We start from the raw sequence: 21,451 nt of genomic DNA on the forward strand, positions 1-21,451 counted from the left end.
TGTCCGGAGGATGTCTGGAGGATGTCTGTAGGATGTCCGTAGGATGTCTGTGACGCGCATAGCGCTTAAACCGTTCGGCCGATTTTCATGAAATTTGGCACAAAGTTAGTATGTAGCATGGGGGTGTGCACCTCGAAGCGATTTTTCGGAAATTCGATGTGGTTCTTTTTTTATTCCAATTTTAAGAAAAAAAAACTATCATAAATTACGAAATTATCATAACGTGGAACCGTAACATGGGCACGAGCCAATTGGCGACATACGAAATGATCATAACGTGGAACTGTAACGTCGGTACAAGCCAATGGGCGAGAAAATTCACCATACATTATTTGTAAATATACAAGCGAACCAAAAGACCTTTAATTTTTCTATTACGGGCGAAGCCGTGCGGGTGCCACTAGTTACTAATAACAAAGCAGTAAGTCTCTCTGTCCGGAGGATGTCTGGAGGATGTCTGTAGGATGTCCGTAGGATGTCTGTGACGCGCATAGCGCTTAAACCGTTCGGCCGATTTTCATGAAATTTGGCACAAAGTTAGTATGTAGCATGGGGGTGTGCACCTCGAAGCGATTTTTCGAAAATTCGATGTGGTTCTTTTTTTATTCCAATTTTAAGAAAAAAGTATCATAAATTACGAAATTATCGTAACGTGGAACCGTAACATGGGCACAAGCCAATTGGCGAGATACGAAATTATCATAACGTGGAACCGTAATGTCGGTACAAGCCAACTGGCGAGAAAATTCACTATACATTATTTGTAAATATACAGGCGAACCAAAAGACCTTTTGATTTTTCTATTGCGGGCGAAGCCGTGCGGGTATCACTAGTTACTAATAATAAAGCTGAAAGTCTCTCAGTCCGGAGGATGTCTGGATGTCTGTAGGATGTCTGTGACGCGCATAGCGCCTAAACCGTTCGGCCGATTTTCATGAAATTTGGGACAAAGTTAGTATGTAGCATGGGGGTGTGTACCTCGAAGCGATTTTTCGAAAATTCGATGTGGTTCTTTTTTTATTCCAATTTTAAGAAAAAAACTATCATAAATTACGAAATTATCATAACGTGGAACCGTAACATGGGCACAAGCCAATTGGCGAGATACGAAATTATCATAACGTGGAACTGTAATTCACCATACATTATTTGTAAATATACAAGCGAAACAAAAGACCTTTAATTTTTCTATTACGGGCGAAGCCGTGCGGGTGCCACTAGTTGAGATAATATTTCCGATCATTTACATACAATTAAAATCACGAGAAATGCGCAGACGACAATCTATTACGATTTATCTTTCTTATTGTTGCATTAATAAAGCTATTTTTATTCGCAGAAAAAAAAAATCAACACCTCTTGGAGCGATTGGAGTCAAAATTGAATCAAAGCCTGTTTACGTATGAATTCACATATATTCCAAATTTCAACCAGAACGTAGCATTACTTCTTGAGATATGGCACTCACAATGGAAAAAAAGAACAGGCGATTGCGCTATCCCCTTTTTAGGCTGTTAGGACACCAAAATAAAATCAGCTCTTATACCCGCTAAGGGCTACTTGCCGATAAATTTTTCTTTCATTCCGTACATTATTTCTTGAGATACAGCAGTCACAATTGACGACAAAAAAACGTTCCATAGCTCAACCCTCGTTTGAATTCTTGACACCAGAAATTGAATCAGCTCTTTCTGTTAGGGGCAACATATGGACCAAATTTCATTTAATTCCGCTAGTTACTTTTTGTGGGAAAAGCAGTCACGCAAAGCTCAAAAAAACGTCCCAGTCAAATATTTAAGAATCGCAGTCAGTCATTTGTCCACCGTGTATAAATTTTTGCCAAAACTACGAAGTCAGAGTCAAAGTCGGGGAGTCGGAGTCCGATTAATTGTCGGGCACAGGAGTCGGAGTCGGAGTCAAGTGCCCGTAAATTCTCGGAGTCGAAGTCTGGAGTTTGACGTCAAGAATTATTTCCAACAAAATTTGTTTGAAGTAAATCCGCCTTCACGTACGGAATCTTCATTGACTTTCAGTTTCCCCGTAGGCACTATTGTTAAGGGATTTGAACTGTTCAAAATTAAACGGAAAATTGTTCAAATCAAAAAGATATTTTATATACAAGTTTTTCATCAAAAACTTTTTCCTACAAAGCTTGTTTGAAGCAAATTCGCCTCACAGTTCGGAATTGCTTTGAATTTCCCCGTAGGCGCTAATGTTAAGTTTTTTTGAACTGTTTAAAATTGAACAAAAAATAGTTCAAATCAAAAAGTGAAATATGGGAATGAGATGTCCTCGCCGAGATCTTTCGAACAAAAAAAGTTTGTTCGAATCGGACTATTCATTCAAAAGTTATTAGGGGGGGGGGGGACAGACAGACAAACCGACAGACAGACCGACAGACATTTTTCCCCATCTCAATACCCTACTTTCCAATTTTTAATTTTTCAATATTTATTTAATTATTTTATTTATTTTTGACTTTTTTTTTGTTTTTCACGATATTTTTAAGATGCATTAGCCTTCTTTCATGCTTTTTTCTTCTTTTTCTGACTTTTACTGGGAAAGTAGGCTAAAAAACATGTATCGAAAATATCTTTTTGATTTGAACAAGTTTTCGTTCAATTTCGAACAGTTCAAATCTCTTAACATTAGCGCCTAAGGGGAAACTGAAAGTCAATATAGATTCCGAACTTAAAGGCGGATTTACTTCAAACAAACTTTGTTGGAAATACCTCTTGACGACCTACTCCCGACTCCGACTCCGAGAATTTAGGGGCACCTGACACCGACTCTGACTCCTGTTCCCGACAATTAATCGGACTCCGACTCCCCGACTTCGACTCTGACTTCGTAGCTTTGGCAAACATTTATACACGGAGGACAAATGACTGACTCCGATTCTTGGATATTCGACTCCGACTCTTTTATCCCAAAATGAGATTGACTCCGACTCCGACTCCACTGCTGTGGTTTTAACTGTGAAATAATTATTGTTGATACGATTTGTTTTTATTTCCACGCTAAAGTTTTAATTTAGGTATTTAGTTTTCGGTGAATAAACTCGAAAAATATGCGCAGACGATTTTTTTTTTTTTTTTTTTTTTTTTTGACAATGAAAATTATTTCTTTAAGTTGACATTTTATTGTTTTTTTTTATTTTGGTAAGTGCATTAATTCGTTTAAAAAATTATTTTTGGCAACAGGGGAAAAAGAAACGATTTTTTTTTATATGATGTATTTATTTCATAGACTAATAATAAGAGTAGACCGAGCTATGGCAACCCTTTTGCTGCTCATAAACCAAACCATATGACTGGTGGATATCCTAGCAACAGCGGGCGTTGATCGTAGCAGACGATCGAAATAAAATAAATAGAATTGATGGAACACGGAAGAATGATCTTTTATGGAGTCCGATTTGTAAATTTGTTATTCTAAGTTGTAAATAGTTTGTTAATATAGTGAGTTTTTCGTTTAGATAGTATTGTGCATTTTCTTCAGTCAATTTCCATAACTCTCTAAGCAATAAAAGATGCAAGCGACCAAGAAGAATCAGCAAACGGTAAGATTTTTACATACAGTTTCAATTTAAGATACCGATTAGTACATTTTTGCGTTAACGCAAAACGTTTACGCCATTTCGTTCACGCCAATGCTGACAGCTCCAAATGAAATAAAAGTTACCGAAAACTGATGAAAAACTATTACTAATGTCAAAATAATGCATAACTAAAAGAAAAACAGTTCAATCTCTGCACCTGGAAGTTTTTTTTAATGAAAACACATTGTCTTAAAATACATGTCGAGTGCCAAACTATAGATAATGCTGCCATCTAGCAACCATGCTGCCAAAGTCTTCGCCAAGCCCTTCCACTAGTCACATGATACATCTATGAACCAATTTTCTTTATCAGCAAGAATGAGAAAGCTCGGTCTACTCTTATTATTAGTCTATGATTTATTTTAATGAACTTATTATTATTATTTTTTCGTTTTGAAAACTGTTAAAAACATTTTTTAATGGAAAGAAGTGTATTAGCTGCTTTGTTTAAAAGGTGCTGCTATTTTATTTGTTCGTTTTTTTGAAGAAAAGTAAGGAATATTTTATTTCTAGAAATCAGCTTAAAATATTAAAAAATATATGTTTGAAAAAATTTGCGATTTTAGCTATTTTTGAGAACATTGATCAGGTACTAGAAAGTAGTATGGGTATACGGGAAAGTATGCTCGTCTAGTTCTAGACGGAACTTTTTTTTTTTTTTGAGCAATCACGATTGCTTATTGCTTTCATTTGACTGTCCTTGACGTTACGGTTCCTTTTTCAGCTTGGACCAGGGCTGCAGCACCACCGTCCACCGGCGGCGGCGAGGCTGGTCCTGAGCACTGTTCCCGGAATCCACTTTTACTGGGCGGTGGCGTCCATGTCCTACACACGCATGCTCATATACACTCCCCTACGTGCGCACGCCTTTACACACATACACACGCCTACGTGCACACACGTAAGCCTACACACACAACTATACACACGTAACCACCCAGTAGGAGGGACATGCTTGTTGGGGGAGCCGTTTCTAGAAACAATAACTCTAATCAGTAGGGTCTTGTCGCAACTCGTGATTGCGAAAAACATAATTTGAATTCAAAGTTTCGGAATTCAAATTACAATTAATTGGGGGAAGTAGGTCACAGATTTTACTTTTTTTTTTTAATGACAATGCCTTCATAGTTTGACATTTTTCTCAAATTGTATAAGTAAGCATCTCTTTAAAACATTTTTGTTTACCGCTTTCGCCAAAAAATAAGCTCAAATGTGGTGGTTTTTCATAAAAATAGTTTTTTTTTTAAATACGCATTGCTTTACTGTATAACGCCCCCCCCCCCCCCTCGAGTGAAGCCTTATAGCTCAGTTGGGTAGAGCGATGTGCTAAAAACGAAGATCGATGGGTCGATCCCGCCATGGGTTTGGTTGTTTCTGAATGAATTTGTTTGACAATTTTTGGTCCAAATTTCCAAGAATATTTAATCTGAAGTCGTCGCAGAATTCTCAACTACAGTTGTACTGTTGCATTAAAATCGAAAAAAAAGGAGGGGGGGGGGGGGGGATTTTTTAGCATGGTAAATCGCAGTATCATGAATTATATTTCCTAAGTGTGTTTTGGAGGCGTGAGGGGAAGGAGGGTTATTTATTAATAGTTCATAAAAACTATAAAAGTAAAGCATTATTTTCTTTCACCACCATCGACAAAAAATAAACAAACAATTCACATTTACTGTTTTTCGAAACATTGATGTTAAAAAATCGGTTTTGAACTATCTTTATCAAGTGAGAAAGCATCCGCCAAACTAGCTATTTGGTTTTATATTAATTACTAGAAAATATATCGCCCGTCAAGGTATGATGGGTGAAAATTGCTTCTGCATTTGAACTAAGCCATAGCCTGTTTGGTGATATTTTGATAGTTGACATGTTAACCCTAACACCAGTGGATGAACCCTAAACTCCAGTACGTAGCGTTCATTGTTGACCTTTTTTACGTTTCTTCATTCTCATAAAATGACAGTATTACCAGTAGAACAGTTAAGTTACCAGATCCAGTTCAGCTCTGTCACAATAAAGCCTTTCCTTGCATTGCCAAAAAATATCATCAAATTATCATGCCGTGGCGCGAGTTTCATTGTTGGTGACGTCAGCGTCACTCGATCATTGGCTATTATATATATGAGGGGTTTGGGGTCAAAACTTCGCGGCCAAAACTTCGTCGAACAAAACTTCGCTGCCAAAACTTCGTGTGCACAAAACTTCGCGGCCAAAACTTCGTGTGGACAAAACTTCTCGTGGACAAAACTTCGGGTGGACAAAACTTCGCGCGGTCAAAATTTCGCGTGGACAAAACTTCGGGTGGACAAAACTTCGCGCGACCAAAATTTCGCGTGATCAAAACTTCGCGTGATCAAAACTTCGCGTGGACAAAACTTCGTGCGGTCAACTTCGCTGATTTATAACTTCGTGACTTCGCCTATCCAGAACTTCGCGCGCGCGCGTGTAGGTAGAACTTCGCGCAATAATAACAATGAACTTCAATTAACATATCATATAAACTTAGCTAAAAAGTAAAAATGTATCCTTTTTTTGGAAGGGGGGGGGGGTTATCGTTTAATGATTTCCAAGAACGCATTAGACACGTTCTATATAAAGAACTTAATTTTTCATAATGAATTACTTGATTGCAAGTTAATTGTGTAAATCCTAAATGAATTTAAGTGTAGCAAGTTAATGAAGTAATAAATTGATAGTACAGATTTGAAATTTAAATAAAGATCAATTTATCACTTTTTCGAAAACGAGGAATTGGTTTTATAATAACAATTTAATGTTCTATAGCTAACTACATTCTTTAACTAACGTACATAGTTTTGTTTGTGCAAAGTTTTGTACGCACGAAATTTTGCTCACACGAAGTTTTGACCGTGCAAAGTTTTGTCCACGCGAAGTTTTGATCGCGCGAAATTTTGTCCACGCGAAGTTTTGTCCACGCGAAGTTTTGATAGCGCGAAATTTTGTCCATGCGAAGTTTTGACCGAACGAAGTTTTGTCCACGCGAGGTTTTGGCCGCGAAGTACTGTCCGGCGAAGTTTCGGCCGCGAAGTTTTCACCCATTACCATATGAGGATATCTTACAGGACAGATGCTTGAATAATAATTTCACTTACAAACTTGGAAATTTTTTGTGTAGAGGGCTTTCAACAGTTGAGAATAAGTGACCACTGGAATCATCTTATAACTCGGCATTCGATTGCAGAACTTGGATATGTTGAGGGTGCCATACCATTTGTAGAAAGCAACGGTGAAACTCAAGCTGAGAAAAATGAGGGATACCACTCCAAAAGCAAGCCACAAAAGCACCATCAATCCCGACGGCAGAAGCATTTTGACATCAAACAGTGCGTTAAAAGAATTTGAATTCTAATTTTCCAAAAGTTAGTTTTGTTTCCGTATTATCAGCTGGTGAGATATCACGTAGATTGGAACATTCTTCTTCCACTGCGATGGTGAAAAATGAAAGTATTGCGTCACGCTGACGAAAATATTTACTCATTTTGTTTGTCATACATTTTAATAATGAAGCAAAAATATATTGCCTTCTTTAAAGAATGGGGTTGTTTCCTTCAGTCAAAAGTAGTACTTTTTGTGAATGAAATTGATAGAATAAGCAAAAATTTTGAAAAAAAAAATAGAACCGACTTCAAAATTGCTCAAAAAAGTGAAAAATAATTTTATTCTTTAAACACCATCGATAATACTTTTAAACATAATTTTTGAAGTTGGCGCAAAAACGATCGATAAAATCATTCACAGCCATAACTCAACTACAAGTATAAATTTAACCAGGTCCAGTTTCTTCACTACCACATGCATTACGCATTGATGACAGCATATTTTAGTAACGATATAAATGTTTCGTTCCTAACTTTGGATGATTTTTTGATAAAAATATGAACGAAGCATGGTTACAATGGATTTTACTTTTTGTTTTTGCGCCAACTTCAAAAATTATGTTTAAAAGTATTATCGATGGTGTTTAAAGAATAAAATTATTTTTCACTTTTTTGAGCAATTTTGAAGTCGGTTCTATTTTTTTTTTTCAAAATTTTTTATTTCATTCTTTTTTGTGTAAATGTAGATATTTCAGTAAAAGTAAGAAGTTACCTAATAAGAAATAAGACTCTATATCACTGTATTGCTTTAGAAAAGCCTTTATTCAAAATTATCATTACAATTACTATTAATGTTACAGTTATATGGCACCAAACTTTTATAACAATGAGTTTCATACTGTCGCGTAGATGAAGATAGCGAAGACAATGTGAAAGCCAAATGAAGCGAATACTCGTTAGTCTCAACTCGAGATCTTTATTCAGAACCACGAATGAACGTTACATATAACTTGAAAAAGTGCTGGAACTTTCCAGATTTGAAAAGATACATAAATTAATAGAACATTCGAGAAAATACGGGAAACAGTAGAAACGAAATTTTAGTAAAATTCACTTTGTCCTAGTCGGGAGTTGAACCCGGGTTGCTCGTGTGGGAGACGAGAATTCTACCACTGAGCCACCATCATCCACGGATGAAAAGTGCGAACTTCGCTAGTATCATTTTAATCATTTAATAGGGAAATTTACTGTTTTTTGCCCATAACTTTTTTTTTAAAGAACAAATATGGTCAAACAAAGTAATGGGACCTAAGTTGAGCCATCCTCTATCCATTAAAAAAAGAATCATCAAAATCGGTTCACTAGGTGAGACGCTATGAGTGGACAAACAAAAAAAAAAAAACATACATACGGTATGAACTGATAACCGCCTCCTTTTTGAAGTCGGTTAAAAATAAATTACATGGTCCCAGAAAATACTTTTATTTTCCCAACAGTTATTTTTTAACTGTTTTTTTTTTTTTTTTTTTTTTTTTTTAATTTCCGATTTTTTAAACAAGGCGTGGCGTTGATGACGTCACAAATGATGTACTTTGCCGCATTTTTCTCTCGCGTCTCCACGTTATGATAATCAAGCAGCGAATTAAAATTGCGCTCTACGCTTGCTATCAACCCTATCGCTGCCAATACCCGTGAGTAAAGATGTGAATTAAATATTTTGTTCTGTGAATGGCAACACTGAATGGCATTTCATCATTTGTGATGTTATCGGCAGCACCGGGCAGAAGTATAAACAATAAAAACATACCGATTTTTTTAAATATTAAAATTAAACAAATTATTTAAAAAATGGTCAGATCCTATGTTTTTAAGCATGCTCTTTCAAAAAAAAAAAATAATAATAATAATAATAATAATTTTAAAATTTTGGAAACGACCCCATTATTGAAAATTTGCATGGCGACAGGGCCCGATCAAGACAAATTGGTGCCCAGGTCCTGAGTAAAAATTGGTACCCCCCCCCCCCCCATGAGAAAATCAGCACAATTTCAAAGTCAATGTTTTGTACTAGAAACCTAATACACTAGAAACCTAAACATTACTACAAAAAACCTGGGATTTGAATACCAAACACTTGATAGTCACCATACTAATCATAGTTAAAATTGCCTTAGCTTAAGGTGAAAATGTATTAAAAAACATTTTAAAACTGCAAAAATAGCAAAAAAAAAATAATAATAATAATAATTCTGATATTAAGCTTTAAAAAGACTTTGGCTTTAACAGAGGCAAATGTGTCGATCACATCATCGAAATCTAATTTTGATGTCACAGAATTTTCAATGGTCAATAAGAAAAACGCCTGTAAATTATCCTGAGAAACGCAGCTTCTCAAACAATTTTTGATTCTTTTAAAAGCTGAAAAGGAACGTTCACTTTAACAGAAAAAAAGGAAGGAAGTTAATTTAGGCTATTTTAGTGCCCCTAAATTTGTGGTGCCCAGGTCCGCGGACCCGCCGGACCGTGCGTTAATCAGGCCCTGCATGGCGAAGTTTTCGTATTTTGAAAACTACGACTGGCCCTAAGAGTTTTGAAGTGAAACTTTTTACGCGAAGGCTTTGAAATTCTGATCCTCAACTTTTTTTTGTGACGGAAGTGACGTAGTTGTTTTTTAATTGCTGCCAAAAACAATGAAAAATAATAGTAATTATCAAGTTACTTTTGTTAATAAATTTAACTAGTCAATTTCAAGACAGAACCTAAGTAGGCATTTATATGAGGATTTTGTTCATTTTAAACTTTTCGAATAATGCTGGTTTACGAAGATTTCTTTGATTCAAGTCATATATTCAAAACTGTAATCCACATTGCTTAAGTTCTGCCTTGAAACTAGTTTGTTAATTTTTATTAACAGAATTAACTTTATAATCACTATTGTTTTACATTGTTAAACATTGTTTGGCCGCAATTTGAAAAGCGTATTTCGATTTTTGTTTAGTTTTCTAGTTTTCTTTTTTAAAATATACAATTTTGTTGTGAATATGCCTAAGTCAGGAGCAGAAAGAACAAGAACGTGACGTGAGAGAAAACGTGCAAGTGAAGTGACAGTTCAGAATGCGAAAAAAAAAGGGTTGAAGTTTCACATCTATCATGTGTTTTTACGACACACAATGTTTTAAAAACAGACTATATATGATTTGTGATTCCTTCCTTTTTGAAGATATACTTTTCGTGTCATGAAGTTGAAATTTCAACACAGAACGGAAGCAATGAAACAGAAGGTTAAAGGAAAGTGACGCCATAAATTGGTGACGACTTAACGATAATTTGGCTCCCAAAACTGAGGCACCAAATTCAGTGTCAATTTAACGATAGATACTATATGAGGAAAGATTTCCTAAAAAATCCATGTTCAACAAAATTTTTGAGATTTCCCAACGGCAATCTCTGTAAAACTATTTTTTCTGCCGCGCTTCGAACTATTGCAGAAGATACTTCCCTCCAGAGACGTTTTCCCTTTCTCAGAAATGACGTCTATCCCATTACATACATAATTAATTGGTAATTGCTTGTTTTTTTATTAAACAGCGAACAAAGTTGCATTTAATTTTTAATTCGGAGCCGTTATTTTTTATAATTGGGTTGTTTCCTTCAGTCAAAAGTACTACTCTTAGTCACTGAAATTGATAGAATAATCAAATAATAATAATAATAATAATAATAATAATAATAATAATAATAACATGGAGCTAGAAAAATCTTTTATTTTTCCAAAACAGTTTTTTTAATTTAATTATTTTAAGTGTCCGATTTCGGAAATAAGTCGTGGTCATAATGACGTCACAAGTGATGTACTTTGGCTCGCTACTTCATTGCCGCGCTAAATGTTTACACTTTGCTGTCAGTCTGCGTTGCCAGGTTATGATAATTTGCAGTGTGCGTTAATGACATCAGTGAATAGCATTTCATCACTTGTGATGTCATGTGCAGAAGCGTAAGAAATAAATTTCAATCTGCGCACTGATTTAAAAAAAAAATGTTTAAAAATATTAAAGTATGTCAAGCTGTTTAAAAGTGGTTAAATCCTATGTTTTTAGTCAGGCTCTTTCAGAAAAAAATACTTTTAAAATTTCGGAAACAACCCCATAATTTCAAGTTTTTTGCGCTATTCGTTAAAAGATTGCTATATTATCCTTCATGACGCAGATTATTTCATTTTTGTTTAGAACCAATCACGTATGGCTCTGACAACAAGATGGTAAACCTTGTACGAGTTCATTCGTGCTCGAGTTGAAAAAGAAACATTTTTTTTATAATGGCAGAACGTAGTAACTGTTACTGTTCATTTGTTGAAATATGGGTAATTACCCATATTTCAACAAATGAAATCTATTAAGCTTCGTTTATCGTCGGCAGTCCTCCTATAAGAGCTAGACTGCACATTGTCAGAGTTGTTATGGTCATAAATCAAGTTGATATCAAAAAGTCATCGAGGTGTCGTGGTCGTCCACAAATAATGTCACGCTTTGAGAGGGAACAAAGATCCGCGAAATTGTGAGAAGTGTGGCATCACGCATTATTTATCGTAACATATGTGAAAAACAGTGTGACGTGTGACAAGAGAAAAGGAGGGGTAAAGGTGGAGTGTGACACTTTTGTGAGAGGGTTAAATTTGTTGAAAATAGTGTTGACATCGTTTATGGACAGCCTCTGAATGAAAAATGAAATTTTAGAAATATTGCTGCTTACGCGTGTCATAAGTATACTTTTTTTTTTTTTTTTTTTTTGAACTACAAATTGCTTCCTAAATCCCAAATAAGTTAGAATCCGAATTGCATTTTGAATTGAATATTGATTCAAAGACACACCTTCACCATTACCAATCCGATATCGGCTTGATTTGATTGAAAAAAGGAAAATGAGCAATCTTCGAAATCGTAAACAAGGAATATTTTTCAAATCATAATGATAACCTTTCTGATAAAAAGTTTTTAGCGTGTGTTCAGAATTTTTTTTATCTTTTTTTCCTACATTTTTATGCATAAAACAATAAATGCAAATAAATGACAAACCCGATAACCAAGTCATCCGAGCAAACGATAAATGAAGAACCTGAAAAGAAATTTTGTGTATTTTGGCTTATGGTTTACACTACGTCATTAAAAAGAGAGAGAGAGAGTGAGTGAGAAAAAATAGAAAAAAAAGCTTTATCCTCAAAAAAAAAAAAAAAGAAGAAGAAGGAAAAAAAGAAAGAAAGAAAAAGAAAAATTAATTTGAATTTTGACATCTTGAATTCAAATTATGTTTTTCGCAATCACGAGTGTGTGTGTGTGCAGGCGTGTGTGTTTACGTGTGTGTGTGGGTATGTGTGTTTGTGTGTAGGGGGTATGTGTATGTGTGTAGGCATATGTGTTTGTGTCTGCGTGCGGCTATGAGTGTGTGGGTAGTTGTGTGTATGAGTGCATGTGTGGGGGAGGGGAAATGTGTATGTGTGTGTAGACATATGTGTTTGTGTCTGTGTGCAGGCATGAATGGGATGAGTGTGTGAGTAGTTGTGTGTAGGCATGAGTGTGTAAGTAGTTGTGTATGGGCATGAGTGTGATGAGTGTGTGGGTAGTTGTGTGGTGTAGGTGTAGGTGTCTGTATGTATGTGTAGGTGTCTGTATGTATATGTGTGTATGTATGTGTTTGAGTGTGTGTTTGTGCTTGTATGTGTGTTTGTGCTTGTATGTGTGTATGTGTGTGTAGGTGTATGTATTTGTGTGTGCGCCCGTGTGTGTGTGTGTGTGTAGTTGTGTATGTATGCGTGTGTGTCGGCAAGTGACGCAACCTGGAGACGTTTTCGCTAGAGGAGCAGCATCGTGAGGAGCCGGTCGACGGTGACTTTTAGTTTGAAAAATTTTTACTGTATCTTAACAAAAAAAAAAAGATGAAATAGAAGATGACGCAGGGAAAGGTCAGTTGCGTGGTATTTTCATTTTTAGCATTTAGAATGTTCCACATTTCGTATTTAAAAAAACATGAACACTTATTTACATTTAAAGAAAAGAAACATTAGACACCAATAAAAACATATGGGTAATTCCATGCGTGACATATGGGTAATTCCATGAAAGTGAGCTAAACCTGGATCTTACAATGACCATGTTACAAATACTACTATGACGGAAAATTGAGTTTTACCAGTTGTTTTACCTTGATTGATTTTTGATTTATATGTCCTAGCCATTAAATTTTATCCATTTCGTTGCATATTCTGTGTACATGGATAAAGCTCAGTTGTGACTCACACTACATGAGAAAGAAGTGATACATTTAAGTACAAACTCCTGTTTTTTCCTCTGTTGAGTGAGAAAAAAAAATTTTTAGATGGTTATAACTTACACACTTAAAAATTTTCAGACAGAATACAGCACAATTCTTCCGTTTTTTAAAACTTGAACTTCAAGAAAGGCGCCAGGAAACGCGAGGAGAGAATTGCAAAAACAGATTCAAATAGGAGAACTGTGGGAATGTCCCCCCCCCCCCTTCAAAAAAAAATCCCAAGTGTACCTAAAACAGTTCAGAAAACATTAGTACAGAATTTTTTTCCGTTTTTTAGAACGTGAACTAAGGCATCAGGAAAAGCAATTAGACAACAGCAGAAGCAGAGCCACGAGGGAAACTGAGGGAATGTCCCCAACCCCTCAAATCCCATATATACCTAAAAATTTTCACAACAGAGTGCAGGAAAATTCTTCTATTTTACAGACCTTGAACTTGAAGAAAAACTCTAGGAAAAGCGATTAGAAAATAGCAGAAGCGAATCCATGGAGGGGAACTGGAGGAATGTTCCCCTCCTCCCAACATATCATGTGTACCTAAAAGGTTTTAGAACAGAGAGCAGGAAGATATTGTTTTATAGGACTTGAACTTGAAAATAGGTTACAGGAAAAACGATCAGACAATAGCAGAGACGGATGGCGGATCTGTGGGGGAACTGGGGGAATGTTCCCCTCCCCCCGAAATCTTATGTGTACCTTTCTAAAAAGTTTTAGAACAGAGAGCAGGAAAATTCAGTTTTATAGAACTTGAACTTGAAGAAAGGCGTTAGAAAAAGCAAAGAGAGGATTACAAAAGCGGATCTAAGGAGGGGGGAACTGGGGAATATTCTCCTCTCCCCTCAAAAAAAAAAAAATCCCAAGTGATCCTAAAACTATTTAGAAAACAACGTACAGGATTTTTTTTTCTTTTTCTTTTCTTTTCTTTTTTTTTACTGTTTTTTAGAACAATCAGACAATAGCAGAGGTGGATGGCGGATCAGTAGAGGAACTAGGGGAATGTTCCCCTCCCCCCGAAATCTCACGTGTTCCTAAACATTTTCGCAACAGCGTACAGAAAATTCTATTGTTTTATAGAACTTGAACTTGAAGAAAAGCAAAGAGAGACTTGCAAAAGCGGATCCAAGGAGGGAAACTGGGGAACGTTCTCCTCTCCCCACAAAAAAAAATCCCAAGTAATCCTAAAACTGTTCAGAAAACAAAATACAGGTTTTTTTTCTGTTCTTTAGAGCTTGACGAAAGACTCAAGGAAAAGCGATTAGACTATAGCGGAAGCGGATTTACGGAGGAGAACTGGAGGAATATTCCCCTCCCCCCAAAATCTCATGTGTACCAAAAAACTTTTAGAACAGAGCGCTGGAAAATTCTTCTGTTTTATAGAAATTGAACTTGGAGAAAGGCGCGGTGAAAAGCGAGGAGAGAATTGCAAAAGCGGATCCAAAGAGCGGAACTGGAAAATGTCCTTTTCCAACACACAAAATCCCAAGTAAACCAAAAACTGTTCAAAAAACAGGGTAAGTTGAAACCACCCGTAGTTGACGTTTTAAAGATGAAATTTTTCTGCTTGTTAACATAGCTTGGAGGGAATTCATTGTAGGAAAAACTTTTAATAAGTGATAACTGTACCAACTAGTCCCCTATTATAATGCAACAAAATTAGATGAATAAAACGAATGCACATTTTTTTAAATAAAAAAATTCATTGGGTTGGAGTTGACGCAAAACTAAAACGAGAACATCTGATTGATGACACATTTTGTTTTCAGTAGTTGATAAATGCTTTGATACAGAAAAACAGGAATTGCTTAATAAATGAATTCGTGCCTACTTGTGTGAATACAGGAATCGCACTGCCGGCTCTAGGCAGCAGCGATCCAATATCCTTGGCTTACCTTTTGTACATAATCGATACCCTTTGCCCCCCCCCCCCAGTTGCCGGATAGCAACTTCTAGAAGGATGCAAATTTACACTATTTTTGTTTTTTCGTTGAACCTCGATATAAATTTCAACGAAGGTGGGTAAAGGTGACAGGTTTTGCTCCGGTTCTGAAAAATTGAAGATCCGGCCATGCAGGAATGTAAAGACAGTTATAGAAAAACATAAAAATTAAATGCTTCTGTCATAGATTATAAGATTATGAGAAGTTTACATAAAAATTCGAGTTCGGGGACTGAGTAAATATTTTTCATCGTACTAAAAGGCTCATCGATATGGCACAATACAGCTTCCCAGTAGTAGTTAAATTTATCCACTTTAGGGCCATTTCCAGTCTCCCAAGCTTTTGTACTTGCTTTTTGCATCTGATTTTCCAGTAATCTTTCAAAATAAGTCATTTTGAACACAAACCTGTTTAAACTGTTTTTTGTATTCATTTGGTGTAGAGTTGATCAAAATAGTTAAAGCTTCTACAATTCAGTGGCCGCAACCAGAGCGGGTGGGGGACCCCCCCAGAATGCTGATTGGAATGTTTCTTAAAAACATTTCTTACATTTAAACAGAATAATAGAACGGACCTTGGAAAAACCAAGTTATTTTAATAAGTTGAAAAAAAGAATGTCGCGAAAAAATCTGAATTTCTTTTGAAAAGAACCTTGAAATAAAAATTTTCAATCGTGGCGGTTTATTGATCAGTTAATTACATCAACTCCATTTTTTTTCTTTTTACTAGTCGGTCTAAAAATAAGAAAGTCTTCATAATTGGGAAGCCCCCTTTTCCTCGCCGAAACCTTTAAAGAGTGTCTCAAATCTCGTTTTCAGGGCTTGAATTTCGAAAAAATTCCAGGGGAGAACTACCTAACACCTCGCTTTCTAAAACATCGAGCTTTTTTGGAGCTTCAAATTTGAAAAATTGCCGAAACCCTAACGTTACCAACTATGGTATGCAGTCACGTTTAAGACACCAATTACGAAAAATTTCCGGACAAGGGCCCGAATGCTCTCGTAGGAAATATAAAAATGAAAAAATTACAATTTCGAAAAATTTTAAAAGGGAGAGCTTTTAAATCCTTCGTCACTGAATATCGCTTAAAAACTTCGTTTCCTAGGACTTCAATTTCGAAACATTTTTTAGTAAGAGTCCCAGAATCACACTGCTCGTAACATCATCAAAGTTAGTCTGTACCTGCCTTTTAGAAACTTCAATTTTGAAAGATTAGGTGGAGGAGTGATCGATTTAGATCTATTCTACAAAAAAAAAAAAAAAAAAAAAAAAAAAATCGATCTGGGGAAGCCCTAAAAAGTCCCGTCTCTTACCTTACCGTCAACAAATATCGCCTATAATCGCGTTTTTAAAACTTCAATTTCTAAACATTTCCGCAGAAAGCCCCTCGAGCCTTTTCTCCCCGTAACATCATCAGAGGCCGTCTAAAACTGCGTTCTTATTGGTATAATTTCAAAATTTTTACAGGGGAGAACCCCCGGACCCCCCTTATTAGTCGCCGTAAATTTTAGGATTAAAATATAAAGATAACAAAGAAAATAACGGTTTTCTAAATTATTTTGTGGAAATTATACTTGCAAAATTTGTAAAGCAAAAATTTTTTATAAGAAGCGTTGAGATGCAGAGGATATGTTGTAAAACTGATTTTTTACAATTATTTTTTAATGAGTAATTTCATATACCCCCCCCCCCCCCCTCCCTCATAAAGCGTAAACTGCAAAAAAGTTCCCCTCCCAAATCCATAGTCTGGATCCGCTCCTGATGCACATTGGCCCATTGTAGCCGCAGGCGGCGATGGTTTTGCGGGAGAGGAATCCTGTATAAAGGAATCCTTGCGCGCAGCCCACTCTGCAGCAGACGTCTCCGAATTGATGACACAATGAAACACCTGTAGCTGTTTACCACTTTGCTGCCAATTGTCTAGAAGAAGCTTTGCGGTTCGTCAGCGCCATACGCACCAGGTGTCTGTCATCGCGAGCTGACGTCACATTTCGGAGTCCACTCCCGGATTTCCGAGCTGTCCGACCCTCGTCCGTCCACTGCTTCCAAATACGCATGATTGTGCTGCTGTTACGCTGCACACGAGCGGCTACTGCATGATAAGACAATCCAGACGAAGGCCAACGATTCTGCCCCGTTCAAACTCCAAAATTAGCTCAAATTTCGCTTTCTTTCGTCGAAGAGGCTAGATTCAGTTAACGTTTACTGTAACATATAACCACCGATAATTATACACGCCTCGCTAGAGTCGTCTATTTATATTCGGGTCGATCTGCCGTTCAGAAGGCGCTGCTCAGCATACGCATGCGCTACCGATCTGCAATTCTAATAACTTTCATATCATGCCCCAAACAGCACAAATCGTCGCAAAATCGTAGAAGTAATGTAACATCAACGTGATCACATGTACCGAAATCCTCTTAAATTCGTAGAGAACTGGTTGATAAAATAGCAAAATGTCCGCCCAGCACAGCGATTTTACGTGAAATCGCTGTAGATATGATATGACTTTTAACATTTTTGGGAGCAATTATCAACGTTTTTTGATGCTTACAAAATATCAACGATATTTCTATTTTGGTTATATTGTTCTCTGGAGGAGTTTTCAACGGATTTTAGAGGTTAAATGGATTTATCTACTAATATTAGATGAACTAACAACCTGTTTCAGAGGATTTATCAACGATTTTCTCATGTGTTTGTGTCACGAAATATCTACTGGTAAATTAATTACCAATAATTTATAGACTGTTTGCACACTTTTTGAAAGTCTTAAAAACTTTTTTACCCTCAAACTTTTTAAAACAGTAATATAATTAAGATTTTTTAAAAAATCATTTGAATGAAATTCAAATTTGGAATATAATTCAATAAAATAATTAAGAAAGACAAGAAAAATGAAATAATTTTTAAATTAATTTCAAATATTAATAAATATGCATATTTTATTAAAATAGTTTAAGAAAAAATGGCTGATGTTAAGTATTTATAGCGTTTTAAAAAAGTAATTTTAAAGATTTAAAACTTCCAAGAAACATGCAAGTAATCTATGACTCATTGATAACCAATTTTGTGTTCATATTTAAGTAGACAATAAACCATTTCTTTTGTATGCACAATTCACAAATTTTATTCCAGCAATAATCTGAACAAACAAACAAAATAATAATAATAATATGAGAATTTTTAATTCAAAGCTATCTCTACGTCGTTTGACGATCAGAACATTGTTTCTTGAATTTAGCCCAGTAAGCAAAATATCTTGCCTCAGTATTGCATAAAGGTTGACATGCAAGAAAAATCATCTTGCATTAATACTGCCTCAATGTTGTTATGTTACTTCCTTTATGCTGTCAGCAGGCTGCCACAATATTGACTGACAAGGTGTATGCAGCATAATATCAGGAAAATATCAATGTAGGCTGCTTTTGTAACATTGCATACGTATTGATATGACAGGATAATATCAAGATGTTGTCATGACAGCATAAAATCAAGGTCTAGGCAAGATGATCTTGCTTTTGTAATCTTGCATACGTATTGATATGACAGGATAATATCAAGATGTTGTCATGACAGCATGAAATCAAGGTCTAGGCAAGATGATCTTGCTTTTGTAATATTGCATACGTATTGATATGACAGGAAAATGTCAGGATACATTGACATGACAGTATGAAATCAGCATGTTTGCAAGGTGTTTTATCCATTTATTTATTTGTATTATTTTCACTTCAAACTCGAGAATTAAATTTCATTCTTTAATTATTTCTGGTATTCTTCAAGATAGTTTTCTAACCTGAGAATATTTTCTTAAAGCTGACATCTGATCGGAAATTCATATAAAGATATTAATAGTACTCGCGATTTAATTTAAAAAATGAAAGTTTCTTCGTTTTGCGTAATACTTGACTTATTTTTTAAATTCATGCTTCTAATTGTATTATAAAGACATAAAATGCTTAGTTAGGAATAATTGCGGAAGTTTTTATAGCACTAAAGGTAGCAAAATAATAAATAAATAAATAAATACAATAAATAAGTACATTTTCAAATGGATGTCAGCATTGAAAATATCCCATGAACAAAACATATGAATTTATCTTAAAGAATAACATAAATACCATTGAATAAAATTAATCTTACGTGAGATTGAAGTGATAATACGAAATTCTGGGCTTCATGTCCTTTGTTTCAAAGTCTAGGGACGAAAAAAGTTATTTTCGCCATTTCTAACATTGATCGCACATCGTCTGCGATATGACTTGTTTAGTACTATATTAATAAACAAATATAGTTATCAGTCATTCATAAGTTTTTCCTAAAACAATACTATTCCAGACTAATAACTAAGCAACCAACTTAACGAAGCCTAAAAGAATGCAACGCCACGTGCAGCACCTCTCAACCGATTGAGGTCGAAGCAGGAAGAATGTGCCAGCAATGCGAGGGATGCTGGGTAGAAAGAACTGTGCGCATGCGCAAGTATCAACGAAGGTCCACCTGTTCTATTGTGTACTAATTACCTTGACGGCGACAGCATGAAATCAATATCATCCTGACGGCGACAACATGTATGCAATGTTGTTATTGTAAGGTAATATCAATATTGATATTTTAAGATGAATGCAATGTTGCATACGTGTTGTTATTGTAATATTGCTTTTTAATCTTTATGCAAGCTTTATGCAGTATGAAACACATCAATATTGACGCCGTCAGTATAATATCAAGATCTGTCAAGGTTGATGCAAGAAATTTTGCTAGTAGGGAGAAAACATAATTTTAAAAAACTTAAAAAGCAGGCAATTACTTACTTCACGTTAATATAAGAAGTCGCTAATTCATTTACACACTCACACTCGCAACAATACACAACCCGACAACTGACAACGTGGAAACATACTGCAGTCAGTAAATAGCCATTTTTCTAACTGAAATTGTTGCGCATGAGCAGATTAAACAGTTTTCAGACATGTAAAAACTCGTCAAAATGATTACAAAAATTAGAGATACGCTATATACAATAAATGTAAACTTTCAAACATGTTTTAGATTTATTTTGAAACCCGTGCCAATTTCGTACTTTTGTCAACCATATTTGGAAAAGCCCAATTACGTGAGGAAATCTACATTGCGTCGATATCCGTTTGTGATATGTCATGAGTTTTGCACCAGTTCAACGATATAACAACGAATATTGGAAGATCTGTGCTGTCTGGGGCCCTATACCTTTCCTGCAATTTTCAGCTCACTCGCGTAAGTCCTACGTGGTGTTGCAATTTTCACAAACAGGAGTGTATTTTGCATTTTTCATGCAAAATGTAGGTTACTTTGCATGCAACGTTCATGGTCTCTCAGTTTTAATGGCCAATTGGATACATTTCATTTCATGAGATATTGCTCATAATGCAATGTTCTATTTTGTGAAACTGTATTAATATCAACAGCTGTGATGCCAGAGATCTGATGAGGACAAATGGACCTCGGACTTATGTTATCGTTGTCTTTTGCTTTCCTAAAAAGTTTTTACGTGTTGGGGCGAGGGTTCATCGGGCAGACTGCGCCATAAAAATGTTTAGGTGGGTAATTTTAGGGGGTTTGTGATCTCATTTTGAGGGGGGGGGGGGCTTGTTTATGTGGGTGAGAAATTGAGCCATTGATTTTAGACCGCTCGATAGTCACCCCTGCTACATACCATCTTTTTTCGTTTACTTTCTTTTGCTATGGTTTGATGGTATTTAAGGGCTCATAGATGTATATGCTACAGCTGAAATAAAATTCTAATGCATAATTTTGATTGAAAAAAAGAGAATGAAACATTCGTGTTGCTTGAAAAGTATAAATGCAAATATTATTTACAGACCTATGATTTCAAAGTTCTTCTATGGGGTGGGGCGGGAGCAAAGGGTATATCTATACATTTCATAGGAAAAAGGCAATAAAATTGAGAATGGGGCCAATTGACCCCCACCCCGATTTCGTAAATAATGAATCAATGAAATATATGATCAATCATCAATGAAATATATTCTGCATTAAAAATCCAAAAAAGGTGAAGAAAAAAGTAACTTTATATTCATAAGTACTTTTTAAGAGTCAAATATTGCAATTCCATCCATATTTTTTGAATGCAAGACGTGTTTTGCATGCTTTTATTTTATTCCTTAGAGAGGAGTAACTGCGCTTTGTAACTGCTAGTGAAAATTAATTTTACTGTGAAAACAACTACAACTTCCACTGCGTGTTTG

At 35.6% G+C, this 21,451-nt stretch overlaps 1 protein-coding gene across 1 annotated transcript in view; it reads right to left on the reverse strand.

Moving 5' to 3' along the window:
- The window catches only part of LOC129221503 (cytochrome P450 4V2-like), a 38,676-nt gene extending 31,779 nt beyond the window's left edge, over positions 1-6,897 (reverse strand). The window contains exon 1 of the mRNA XM_054855994.1: positions 6,716-6,897. Coding sequence (XP_054711969.1) covers positions 6,716-6,794 — 79 coding nt within the window. The 5' untranslated portion in view covers positions 6,795-6,897. The remainder of the gene's footprint in view (positions 1-6,715) is intronic.
- Positions 6,898-21,451: the final 14,554 nt, after the last annotated feature.

Source organism: Uloborus diversus, chromosome 4 (assembly GCF_026930045.1).
Source record: "Uloborus diversus isolate 005 chromosome 4, Udiv.v.3.1, whole genome shotgun sequence".
Taxonomy (NCBI): Eukaryota; Metazoa; Arthropoda; class Arachnida; order Araneae; family Uloboridae; genus Uloborus; species Uloborus diversus.